At 34.9% G+C, this 13,700-nt stretch overlaps 2 protein-coding genes across 4 annotated transcripts in view; both read right to left on the bottom strand.

Annotated features, from left to right (window-relative positions):
* Positions 1–594: 594 nt before the first annotated feature.
* LOC131051923 (cis-zeatin O-glucosyltransferase 1) lies at positions 595–2,007 on the bottom strand. The gene has a single exon (XM_057986522.2). It carries the CDS (start codon positions 2,005–2,007, stop codon positions 595–597), a length of 1,413 nt encoding a protein of 470 aa, XP_057842505.2.
* Positions 2,008–9,086: 7,079 nt separating this feature from the next.
* The window catches only part of LOC131051930 (uncharacterized), a 139,942-nt gene continuing 135,328 nt past the window's right edge, over positions 9,087–13,700 (bottom strand). For all 3 annotated transcript variants that reach the window (XM_057986532.2, XM_057986531.2, XM_057986530.2), the window contains 2 exons: positions 9,728–9,781; positions 9,087–9,581 (listed from right to left, as the gene is read on the bottom strand). In XM_057986532.2, the coding sequence (XP_057842515.1) occupies positions 9,276–9,581; positions 9,728–9,781 (360 nt within the window). In that variant the 3' untranslated portion in view covers positions 9,087–9,275. The remainder of the gene's footprint in view (positions 9,582–9,727; positions 9,782–13,700) is intronic.

Here is a 13,700-nt window from a genome sequence, read left to right as displayed (position 1 = left end):
ATTAAGCCCCAAAGAAAAACAATAAAAATCAATCAATTTATCTTACCTATCTTCATTCATCCCTTGAATGCTTTTCTAAAAATGAAACAAATCTCCTTTTTTTTTTTGCACAATCTTCTATTTTTGCATAAGCGAGAGACTCTAGCTGTAGCACAGCTCTTGTTTATCTATTGCTTTCAATATGAAATAATAGAAATAAAAAAGAATGATAATTTAATACTTTTGTAAAATATAAAATAAATATGAATTATAAATTTTGACTCAAAATTTTTAATTCTAAATACTGATTAGTTTAACTAATTAAAAAATAGAAGTGAATGAATGAATTCTGCGTGGCAAGAACTAATAAAAAAAACAACATTCATTTTGGATACTGCCATATAATTTGGAGAAAATATTATATAAACATAACCAATATCCTCAGAATTCATAACTAATATCCTCAGAATTTTTCATTAATTCCCGATAAAAGCATTGCTTTGGCTGACTTAATTGACATTCCCATGGACCCCAGCAACCCCAGAAATATCCCATAAAAGAACCCATTGACGTTATTGGCACGTACGATCCCCTGAGCACGCAGAGCCCACTGATCTAATCGGAAAAGGATTGAGAGAAGTGATGAAGAAGCGAATCCACATCCTTCCACGAAGACCCTCCATCGCCAACAGCTTTTCGAGCCTCGCCTTTCAATTCCTGCGCCCTCTTTCTCACTTGCATTCCCTCCTCACTCCTCATCAATCGTTTCACTGCTTTCTCAACCTCCTCCGCACTCACAATCTCATTTTCCTCTGCGTTTTGCCATTCTTTCACTTGTAGGCCCGCCTTCAACTCTCGTGTGATTAAAGCCGAATTGGCAAACTGATCGGTATGTAGAGGCCAGGCCAGCATGCCCACTCCGGCGCTGATGCTCTCCACTGTCGAATTCCATCCACAGTGCGTTAAAAACCCACCCGTCGACTTGTGAAATAGGATGTCAAGCTGAGGCGCCCAATTCCTCGCAATAAAACCCCGTCCCTCTAAACGGCTCTCGTACCCTTGTTGCAGAAACCTGCACGTCGAATCGAACTGCAATTCTGTCGAAAAATGGGCACCATCAGAAATCCTGAGCACCCACAAGAAAAGCTGCCCACTGCGTTCCAATCCGTCCGCCAATTCTCGGATCTGTGCAGCCGAAAGAGAAGATATACTGCCGAATGAAACGTAGAGAACGGATGCCGGAGGCTGTGTATCTAACCATCTCATGCACTCTATGTCCGCCTGTGATCGCGACCGCTGTTCAACATTGAAGAAGGTCTGCGGAAGAAGAGGTCCCACAGTCCATACAGGCTTCCCACCGTAAACGAATTCCTCTCTTCCCTGCTGAATGAATTCTGACTCCAGTGCGCTGAATGTGTTTATGATATATCCCTTGACAGCACCAAGCATAGACCTCTGGCGCCTAGAATATTTTAGCAATCTTTCCGGAAAGCAACGCTTCTCTGATATGTTAACAGGGGACAAACCCCTTGTCTCATCACTTACCTGCTTCACCCAGAGGTTATAATAAGCACCAGTGGGCCTGAACGCATAGGCAGGGATTGAATATTTGGTAGCCACACTCTGAATCCATCCCATAATCGTATCGTAGACTATCACCACTCTATTATTGTTCTCGGAGCAGACAGTGCGCAGTAGTTGATCAACATGAGACCCTAGCTGATCCTCCACGGCTTCAAACAGAGGAGTCAAGTGAAGAGGAAACATATGAGAGCTCTGAGCATCGGGCTCTCCAGCTGAGAGATGAGGCATGGGCAATTCCTTGAAACGAATATCGAAGTCGTGAAGATCCCATCCCTGAACACGGCTGCGGACTTGGTGAATATGGGTGGAGGTGGCCACGAAGGATACGGTTGCTCCTCGTTGGGCGATAACTCTGGAAAAATGGAGGAGCTGATTGAGGTGTCCCTGTGCAGGGAGTGGCACCACCACCACTCGCAATCTCCCACCATTTCCATCCTCCCCCATCGTTCCCATTGCACTCAAAAAGCAATTCCAATTCACGACCTTACAATAAAAGAAACAAAACCAATGGTTTACATTCTGAAAATACGAGTGAAGCCCCTTATAGCTCAAGAGGTAAAAATCAAAACTCTGTACTGTGGCAGCTCCTGTCAGTCCACATCATAAAACAAATATAAGACAAGTGAACAGCGGCGTTATTCATCAACTTGCAATGACAGGGCAATTTCAGGGAATCTTCTTTCTAAATTAATTTAGATAAATTATAATTAATTAATTACCTAAACAAATCTCTCCATAAAAATGACAAATCTATGCAGTCATCAGACTGCACATTTCATCATCTATCAGACTGTATATTTGACCGTATTTAATTTTCAATTAAATAATAAATACAGTCAGATATGCAATCTGATTGCATTCTCCCACCATTTCTATCTCCGCCCATCTTTCATTCATCAGACTGCACAATTGACCGTATTAAAAAAGAAATTTCAATTCACAGCCTTACAATGAAAGGAACGTATATCTTCCATAGAATATATGAATTATTCGTTGGCTAATAAAACCCAAACTCTGTAAGCTTCCTGCCATTCAGGACCATAAGACAAACACATGGCAAGAAAGAAATGGCCGTATGTCCTTTAAAAACAATGCCCTGTCCAAATCGTGCGACAAATGGGTTGCTCGTGATTGAGAAATTGGCTCAAACCGTCAATTCTGCTTTTACAAATGTGATATAAAGGGTGAGGTCTGTATAGTGTTCAAATGGTTTTGATAGAGATAGACACTTTTAAATTATTGAAAGCTGGTTGGTGAGGTCAATGCTAGTGTTCTAAATGGTTTTGATAGATATGGACACTTCAAAATTATTGAGAGTCGGTTTTTCTATTAAGTTCAAATTTTTTAAGTTATATGATATAAGGAATGATTAATAACATTTACAATGATTGTAATGGAATAGATATTTCTTAGTTATTGATTTTAGTAGATGAGATATTTGTATAAATTGATTTATCAAATAGAAAAATAAATTATTAAATAATGTAAAGAATTCATCATTTTTTACTTTATAATAAAACAAATTAGTTTTTATTTAATTGATGTGATGCAATTTTCATATCAATTTATCAAAAGTTTTTAATAATTGTATGTATATGTAAATTTAAGTTATATTGATGAGGAAAATGTTGATAATAATAATCACCTATGAAATAAAATAAAATAGATTAAAAATTATCAATAATTATGTATATATAGGAAAAAATATTATTAGGATAATGCGCCAATTATTTATTTCATGCCTTCAAGACTAAGCTAATCAAGACTAAGATAATGGACCAATTTTTTATTAATGTTGCAGTTTATATAGCTATAATTTTACTCTAGAAGATTAGATACATGATTAGGTTTTGAATGCTAATATAATACATGCATCATTATTTAATAAAAATTATAAAAATATTTCTATTCATATAGAATATAAATTTATGATCTTTTAAATTGAATTTTCACTTTTCATAAAAAAAAATATATTTTACTTTTATTATAATAGTATTATTATTTTTATTTTATACCTCAAATATTAATCTAAAGGACATCATCATCTTCACAATCTGCAGGGGATGGGGATCTTTGATTAGATTTTTCACTATCCTCCTTAGGCTCAGTGGTGTCCTCCAAGTTAGTATCACTCTCTTCCACCTATTCCTCTTCAATCTCATGAAAGTACTCATCGTCTAAGTCATTAGTAAAGGAGTCCACATCATCTTCAAGAACAAATACTTTTGCAGGCTTGGGAGTGACCTCCTTGACTTTCATTTTTCCTTTTTTATCTTTAGCAATGAGCCAAGTAGAGCATCTCTCTCCCGAGCTACCATCCTATTTGTCATTATCCTTCTTCGCTTCTTACTCATCTCCAAACTCTTGCTCATCCAAGTCAATAGTAATTTGTTTTCTCTTGGTTTATTTTCTAATTTTCTTGCCTTTTGAAGGGCTATTCTTGGGAGTAGCGACTTTTCTTTTATCCAAAGTAGTTTTTATAAGTGCCACCTCAAATGCTTTTGTAATTGGTTCATTTTTCATCATTTTGCCTTTAGCATTGGACGCAAATTTGCTAACCTCAAAAGACAACGGATTTGACTCAACTAGTTCAATATGAACCGAGCTACAGGGAGCTTCCTCTAAGACACAAGGGTTTCTAGAAAGGGTTAGTAGATAGCTATGGTGAGGGCACCGATCAAAAGCAAACTAATACAGGGCATAAATTAACCCGTAATGAAGTGAAGAAGAAGCCCCTTTAGAGATACTAGTAGACAAAGAGGCAAAAAGATAATAAGGCAGATCAATTTTTTCCCCATGCTAGATGTGGTTTAAAATCGATAACTCATGAAAAATGGAAAAAAATGGCCTTCTAAAGTATTCATCACGTAGAAAATTACCATAGCATATGACACAAGCAAGATAAAGCAGTCATAGCCATTTTGTAGAACCTTCAGCCTTTCTCCTTACTCAAAATATTTTATGAGATAACCTTTATAATCCCTTGAACTCTTAAACAGCTCCCAAAAATAATTTGCCCTCGGGGATTGCATTCTTGAAAGAAGGATTGATATTATGCTACTTCAAGAAGTTAAGATGACAGACAACTCTTTTAGTAATATTGCTGAAAATATTTGGCCCATTTCCTCTTTCATTATTAGTAATGCGAATGGTGCCTCGAGGGGTGTGGTCTTTGTGTGGAACCCCATGAAACTAGATGGCTCTTTTATTTCTTCTTCTACTAGTTCTTGGTTTGTAAATTTTACTTCTCAATCTAACTCTTGGCATCTTGTTAATCTTTATGCACCTAATACCTGAACTATTCATCTAGTTCTTTAGGATGAGATATCCAATTTAATGAGTCGGGATTGGGATTCCTACTGGATGGTGTCAAGTGACTTCAACTCTCCCCTATTTCCTTCTGAGAAATGTGGAGGCTTGATAGATTACTCAAATATTATGGCTAACCTAGTAGACATTATCAGTAAAAATAGGTTGTTGGATGTTGATTTGAGGGGGCAATCATAAGCATTTACGTGGCCTACATGGAAATCACATCTTCATCCAAAGCAATGTTCGTAGTTAATGGGATAAACAATTTGTTGGCTAACTATGAAAAGGTCTCGTTTCGGAAAGCAAATTTGATTAATATCTCCTTGTAATTCATCAATACCGCAATTTATACCTATAGAACAAAATAGCTAAAATTGTAGGCTATAAAATTGAGGATCTCCCTCTCAATTACCTAGCATAACTACCTTCTTGGGTAGGATGAATTCTAATTTATATATGGAAACCTCATCATTGTTAAATTTAATAACAAAGTTAAATGGTCAAAAAGGATGTAATGTAATATATAATAGACATAATATTTCTATAATCCATGTTAATGAATATGAATTGTATGAAAATTTATAATATCAAAGTTAAATCATTTTCTCTCTCTTTTCTTCATTCATAATTTTTTAATTAAATTAAAATAAAAATATTAAACAGTGATGATTCCCCATTAAATTAAAACCATACGTGTAACTCTGATGCTCTAAATAAATAAAGGATTTCAACAATGAGTTATTATAATATTAGGTGAATATTAAAATTTATTCCAAACAATTTGGAATGGATTTCACACTACAATTATGAATTAAGTTGTACAAGTACAACTGTATTTGCAATGTAATTTCCTAAACTGTCAAATATCTTTCATTAAGATCAATAGATTCTTGCAAGGTAAATATGTCACAATTTTACTGAGTTGGTGGAGATTATAGTTATTAGGGTTTATCTTCATTCCAAATTTGATTAGTACTAGTCACAACTATGACTAGCATAGTCAAAGAGTTTTTCCCTTGAGATAAATATGTTAAAATTGATGAGAAAAATAATTTATTGGGAAAGTGTCTTCATAAATTCGTTAGTTGGTTTTCATTTTGATAGCCAAATCTTTAAGAGGAGTTGAATTTGAGTTTGCCTCTTACAAAAAATATTTGTTAAATATTAATGATCAAGTGACTTTGAAGTATGGTTGATAGTAGTATGAAAATGAACTCATATAGATGATCAATTATGAGATAGGTTGGAAAGGGGTTACTAAATTACAAGAGAAAATTGGCACGCAAAAGAAAACTCTTTTCAAAGATTAATTCATTTTGATTTTGAAGAATCTTGACTTTAAAGAAGTTTTATCTTTTATTATAATTATTTATAGTTCTTCAAAGTTGATATGGTTATTCTTTTATAATGTGATGAGATTGATATCTTTTAGCATCTTTTGAATACATTTATTTATGATATCTATACTAATTACTATTATATATTTTCTAATGTAATGTTTTATCCAATAATTTCTTAATATAAATATAAATTTACAAGCAACACAACTAATGTTAAAAATATAAATTAAATTTATATACATGCTAAACAAAATAACATCTAAATTTCAAGTAATATTATATTTATTTTTTTGTAATATTTGTATATATGTCAAGATTTTACCCTGCTCTAAAACAATAGAAAAACACAATATAATATATCATGATTATATATAAAAAAAACCGTAACTAGCAATTATTTAAGGAAGATAAAATTATTTTATTTTATAGTTTATTTTTTAAATTTACATAAAAAAAAAAATTAATAATTATAATTTTTTTTAAATATATATTGAAAACTTTAGTAAAATTAATTCTATTACGAAACAAACACTATTATTATTATTATTATTAATATCATACTAATTTATAAAACTTATTTAAACATCCTTTATTTTATACATTATTATTAAACTACTTATTAATTCATCCACAAAATTTTATATTATTTATCATTGTTGATTATAATATTCTTTTAAAGTCTCATTAAACTTCCCTTACGCCTCAGCTCTCTCCTCCTAAGAATAAGCGCAACTATTGTTATGAACCTTAGGAAAACACTCCCTAACAAAGCATGCATTATGTATGAATGAATGAATGAGTTTTGATGGCGTCCACAAGACCCAACGGCCTAAGGGACCCAAAAGTTTCAAATTATGTCAGTTTCAAGTTCTTTTCCATGCTAGATCTTCTCTTGTGAATCTTGATTAAGAGGTTCACAGTTCTGTGAAGTCTTGACTCTTCAAAAAGCTCACTCGGTCTATCCACTTTTAATTCATTATCAAACTGGTTGTGAATGTCTTCATACCTTGTACACTCCATAATGAAATTTCATTTTGTTTCTTCTATCCTCTTGCTGCAAAATAGGCACATTATTTCTTCCCACTCTTCTTTTGGCACCTTCCATCTACTGGTTTCACATCTCAAATGGTGAGACCCAGTCCCTAATTGTGCAATTAGAATTTTGGCCTTACTGTTGATCGCGGATCTCAAATATTTTTTTTCATTATGTGCCCAAGTAGGGTTGAATTCTTTAATATAGTACGTTTTTTCTTGCCTAGCTAGTTTATCCACGTGGCATTCCTAAATTTCTCTAAGACCCACGTTTTTATCTCCTCTTTATTGTTAGGATAGTCGTGCAAATTTATGTCCCACTTGTTCATCCACTTGTTATTTTGTTTCTTCCGAATCTTCTTCCCACGACTTAAGTGCTCAATTGAATACATATCAGCTTCAGCCAGAAGAATCCCATATGATATTGTTGTATTGATCGAATGTGGGAGTGACAAAATTAAAACTCGAAAAATATCCAGCGCTCTTTCGCAACCAATTTTTAGAGTTTTTGGGTACTCTGTTCGCCTTTTGACTTTCATTGGCCATGTATTTTAAGAGGTTCAGTTTCATTTTTTGCAAGGACTTTCTAGATTAACTCTTGTGTTGGCAACTACAATCAATTTATGCAGGGGAGCAGCGAAGACGGAAATCCACCCAAACGGTGGAAATGATATACTACGAAAATGGAAACGGAAACGGCTAACGTGAGAACGGAGGGAAGAGAAAGGTTACGGTAACGGAAACAGAAACAGTGGAAATGATAGCAAATGGAAAAGCTAGGTTAAGAGAGCCCCACCGGCCGGCACACCTAAGCCGTCAATGTTTAGAGTGTGCCGGTTAAGCCAGGCCTCTTCAAACTACACTATAATTATGTCAGCTAGTAATCTATTTGACGTGATTATGCCTCCTCTCGTATGTATCTCACAATAGTTGCATTTTATCATTCCTAGATTTTGTACCTATTGTGCCCTGTTTCCAAGTAGACTCCTTAGGCTTGCCGTCACTTCTCTTTTTTGCAGATGCCATTTTCTATTTGGAATACTGAAAGGAAACCCTATTAAAATAGAAAATCTTGAACAAAAACCTTAGCGACTACAAGAAAATAACTGAAAATAACAAACAAAATAAAAAAATGTAAAGCCTAGCAAATAGAAATTTAAAATGAAGATGGCAGAAAAAAACAGTCATACGCAGCTGATAAGTTTGCTAAACTTGATCAATGATCACTTTGAATCATGCTTACAAAATAATGTTCGATAGTCAAATATGTCAAAAATATCAAAAACTTAAAAACAATGGTGTTTAAAATTATGAATTTGATTTTTTTGTTATCGGTGGCTTGTTAGTTTCTTACGTAAACTGAGTTTTTCTCAGACTTGTGAGTTTTTAGGCAAGCTTTTGGCGAGTATTCACCGGGATTGTTTAGTTGACAAGTCCTTGCGAGTTGGCAGGCGCTCATCAAAGTTTTTGACTCATGGTTGCTTCTGTATAAAACATCGTATTATGGCATCCATGTGTATCTGGGGATGTTTCAATCCTGTTTCGTGTCATGCTTGTGATCTGGTGCTCATTTTTCTGGAAAAACAGCAAAGAAACCCTTGAAAGTTTTGCTCCCTTATGCATGTGTGAAGTTCACCACATTGTTATTCTCTTCTATTTAACGATTGATATAAGTGGTGTGTAAAAAATACCTTTACACCTAGGCTCATCAGACAAATAAATTGAAAATCAGAATCCAGTACATAATTTTAAATATCACTTATTGGTTCAAATCTTACTGCAGATTATGGTTCCGTCTAATATGGTAGAAATAAATTATGCTTAGAATTTTTTAAAAAAATTGGCTTGCTGATACATTTTGGTATACTAGTTCCACCAAGACATACTGTTCAGGGGTAACAAACTTCTATGCTTAATATACTTAAAATACAAGAGAAATAACAAAATAGTACTTGTGCAATGTGTAGAAACACACAAAGAGTCAGACCACCAATTTAAGCCAATTTAAGCATGGCTTACTTTAGGATTCTAGTAAGAGTGAAAGAAATTGTTCACAAACTGGGAAGCATCTTGGACTGTGTAGAGATTTTCGCTTTCAACCCATTGTTTAGCTCTATTAAAAAGATCATCAATGTTTACTTTTATTGATGGAAAAAGCCTCATTTTCAAATTTAGCAACTCCTCCACACATACCAGATATTGTTCCAAACTCAAACTTTTCATCTGAATAATCATCCTAAAACTTGATCTCAAGTTTGAGAAAGATGTATGCACATCTTCTGCTTGCAAGCAATGTGTGCTTGTCCCACATATTATGATATTGCTAGGAAAGTCCTGCCAATCAAGAGGAAAACTTACTTACTGTCCACTAAAGGATAAAGTAACTCCTAATCCAGAGGCACAATATTTTCATAATAGAGTATTGAAAAGGTAATTAGAAAAGAATTCAAGAGCCACCATGAAAGCCTTTCATTTCTAACCTGGCATCTACCATCCAAAGCTGACTTCAAAAGCTTGATATGCCCATCTCCACCCTGTCAGGCAAATGCAGAAACAAATATCAGTATCAACCAACTTTTTTAAGTCTTATTTTGGCTGAGCATTTTGACATATATTTAAGGGTCAATTCAATTCCACACCTCACTATTACAAGGAGGCAGTCAATCAGAATCTCCATTTTAGTTTCACATATTAATATACCAATCCAAAATTCCAAATATCCAGGAAAGACTAGAAATGCCACAGGTGAGTTGATATCATCTACCATCACCACATATTGTTTGCACCAAAAAAGTGTTTTTAACTTAAATGAAACTGAACAATTTAAAGCCTCCAATAAACTACTTAGAATACGAAATGGGGTCTATAGCACCGTTGTGCATGCAAATTGGAAACAAATGCGAAGTGAAATATGGGTCTAGTTTCCAAATAAATATTTATTAAAGAAGGCCAGCTAATAGCTTTCAATTAAATCTTCTAAGAAAAATTAAAATAGTTGAATAGCAGCTGTAGTTAAATGTACAAGTATACACATTCAAATGGCAAATTAGATCAACAACCTATCCTAAGGACAGGTTAGGAACTACCAACAACATTTTGTTTGGATAGTAAGTGAAAGTATCTACAATACAACAAATGTATCAAGGATGATCGGCAGATCATCAACACACACAAATGAAGAAATTATTTTGGGGATACCAAAAACTCCTTGTACTTGATCATGGATGAAAATGTTTGTTTATACATGATGCTCTAAAACTGAATCATATAAATAGTACCTAATAAATCATAACTATCTTCTAACAGCAAACTGTTAAACTAACAACAATGTTTATTATCTTACGTTCTCCCCCATAATGAAAATTGTATAAGTAAGAAAAAAAAATGTTCATTAGTTTATCCCAGTTCTCCCCCATAGTGAACATTGGAAGAACATCAAGTAAACTACAAAGTATTTGAAAGCAATCACAAGCAAGGGGCTTTGTGAAAATATAAGCAATTTTTTTATAGTGGGACAATGCACAGGTTCAACCATGCCACATTGAATGAACTAACAAATGTGTTTGGTGTCGGATGTCCATGTGCTTAGTCCTGTTGTAAAACGCTGGATTTTTACTTACCTGAATAGTACTCTGATTGTCACAATACAACTATATGGGACCATCCTAGAGTTGCTATAGATCCTATAACATTCTCCTTAACCGAACAGACTGACAAGCAGTAGAAGTGGTAGCTCTGTATTCAACCCTTGCAATAGAAAAAGATATAGTGGTTTGTGTTGTGACCACTTCACACATCACCCCATCAAAGATGGAGACCCCCCTTTTTTTTTACACTTCCAGCAGCTTCTGCAGATTGATTGAGTAGTTAGCAGTCTTAGTTAGACTCCAAATTGAAGGATTTTTTTTTCTTGCCTAAGGTTAATTCAAATCTATATGGCAATTGAAGGGTCTCTTAGGGTTGAAAAGATATGAAGTTGAGGGTTGAAGTGGTCTAGGTCAAAATTGAGAAAAAAGGTCATTGAGATCGCTTTTGAAGATAGATAGAAAATGCAATCTCATAGCATGAATCGAATTAGGATTTTGAGATGAAAAATAGATAAGGCATGGGTTTGCTCAAAAAACTGATCTTGTGAATGATTGCTTGAGAAATTCAAGTTTGTGCAAATGAAAACCTTGAAATGACAATTTGATAGAGGTACAAATGAAGGTAAAATTTTTGCCCTTCAAGTTGGAGAGTTCAAAACTTGGAAGTGGTACGAATGAAATGAGGAACGAACTTGGTATGAATGGATGTGAAAATTCCACCCCTCCAAGTTGAGACTTCATAAAATGAAAGTGGTACGAATGAAACATGAAATCAATTTAGTCCAAATGAAGAAGAAAATGCCGCCCTTCAAGTTTGAAAATTCAAGACTTGGAAGTGGTACAAATGAAACATGAAATGAATTTGGTACTGTTGTCCATATTTTTGTATTCACAAAAATAGACAACCCCTTTAAAAAATTTGTTAAAAATGAAAACATTTACTCTAAGGCATTCTTCTCGAGGCAAAATTTTGCTATCCACGTTTCAAATTTTATCGCATTTTGAGTTCGCTTGCTATTTTTTCTTCAATTTCAGGTTTTTTCTTCCTGACTGCAGGTGGGAAATTTTTCTTGGATTGCAAGTTTTATTTTTCTCTTGTTTTAGTGTTGTAGAGAAATTTTTAAACAATTGCAATTGCAAGTGCACTTTATTTAAAACTTGTCACTTGTAATTTACTTTTTATTTCCCATTGTTTTTTATGTCTTTTAAAATGTTGTAGGAACTTTTTGGACAAATTACAAGTGAATTTAAAATTATAAGTTTAAAAGAACCTGTAATTTCTTATAAAAATTCCTACTTTAGTGATTTTAAGTTGTGGTAGGGATTCTTTTTCTCTATTACAAGTTTTAATGTTCTTTTTACTTGTAATAGGGTTTTTATTTTTCTATTACATATTTTATGTCCTTTAAGTTGTTGTATTTCAAACTTGTAAAGGGGATTTTATTTCCCTATTACAAGTCATTTGTTTTTAAGACATTTAAAACTTTTGTTTTATTTCCCTATTACAAGTGTTTTCAGCTGTATCGATTCAAGCTTTGGTGAAATTCCAAATCTTCTTGCAAGAAATCCAGTCTTCTCTTGAGAAGAACAACATTACAATCCTTCGTTGCACTGATGTTATTTTAAAACCATGATCGTTGCGAAAAATACTCACGAACCAAATCCTAATGAACTACAAATGATCATCTGGAGGTTCGAAGGGTTCATAGCCAATCATGCTGTAACATACATGTTTTTCAACCCTTGTAATTTCAGTATTGTAGTTTCCTTTTTGACAAGCTTACTTGTAAAAGCAATTTTGTAAATTGCAAGTTAAATCATTACTTGCATTTTCGTAATTACAAGTAGGCTGATTACAAGCCAATTTACAATAGGACTTTTAATTTTGAATAAATCTTAGTAGTTGAATAAGTCATGGTGGTTGAGAGAATTTCTCAAGTTAGTTGAGATCCTCCCTGTTAATTTTAAGCTAGGTTACCGGGTTCGCCTCTGGGCCCCCCTGGTACGGGTCCGGGTTCGACCGGGTCCGTGGTACGGGTCCGGTTCGACCTGGGTTCGACCAGGGTTCGAAAAACCCAGAGTGGGTTCGACCCTGGTCGAACCCAGTCGAACCCGGGGTCGAACCCAGTCGAACCCGGGTGGACCCAGTCGAACCCGGGTGGACCCAGTCGAACTTGGGCAGCTAGGCGGCCCATAAAGTCAAAAAACAATGCAAATTTAATTTTTTTTTCAATTCCGCCTTGTAAAAAGTGAAAGTTATAACCTTAAAAAGCAGAAAATTAGACGTCTTAAAAAAACAGAAAACTGATGCACGCCATGGAGTTCCATGTGGGTTTGAAGGTTGTGATTTGGTGTTGGCGGCGGGGGCGCTGCCCCTCGACCCCGCCCTGTACCGCGACAGGGAGCGCGCCCTGGGCGCTGCCCCGGGACCCTACGAGGGGCGCTGCCCCTCGACCCCGCAAGGGGCTCTGCCCCTTGACCCCGCTGGGGGCGCTGCCCCCAGACCCCCGCAAGGGGCGCTGCCCCTTGACCCCGTTGGGGGCACTACCCCCAAACCCCCGCAAGGGGCGCTGCCCCTTGACCCCATTGGGGGCGATGTCGGCAAAATCCAGGTCCTCAGTTTGAAAAATTAAACTTGGATGTTCTTAGTTTGAATCCATTTAATGATCAAACTTTAAATTGTTGAAAGTTGAAACAATGATACTTGAATATTTTATCATTTTGATATTAGACTTGATGTATATGATGCTGTTATGGTATGATCATGATGCTATGATTACAAGTTTATGTTGGTTTTCTTGTTTATATGATGCTATGTGACATGCTAATCTTAATTCATGCTTATAGGTTGCATATATATATAATT

Source organism: Cryptomeria japonica, chromosome 8 (genome assembly GCF_030272615.1).
Source record: "Cryptomeria japonica chromosome 8, Sugi_1.0, whole genome shotgun sequence".
Lineage (NCBI taxonomy): Eukaryota > Viridiplantae > Streptophyta > Pinopsida > Cupressales > Cupressaceae > Cryptomeria > Cryptomeria japonica.
The sequence above is the reverse complement of the archived record's forward strand: the minus strand, read 5'-3'. Positions and strand labels throughout refer to the sequence as shown.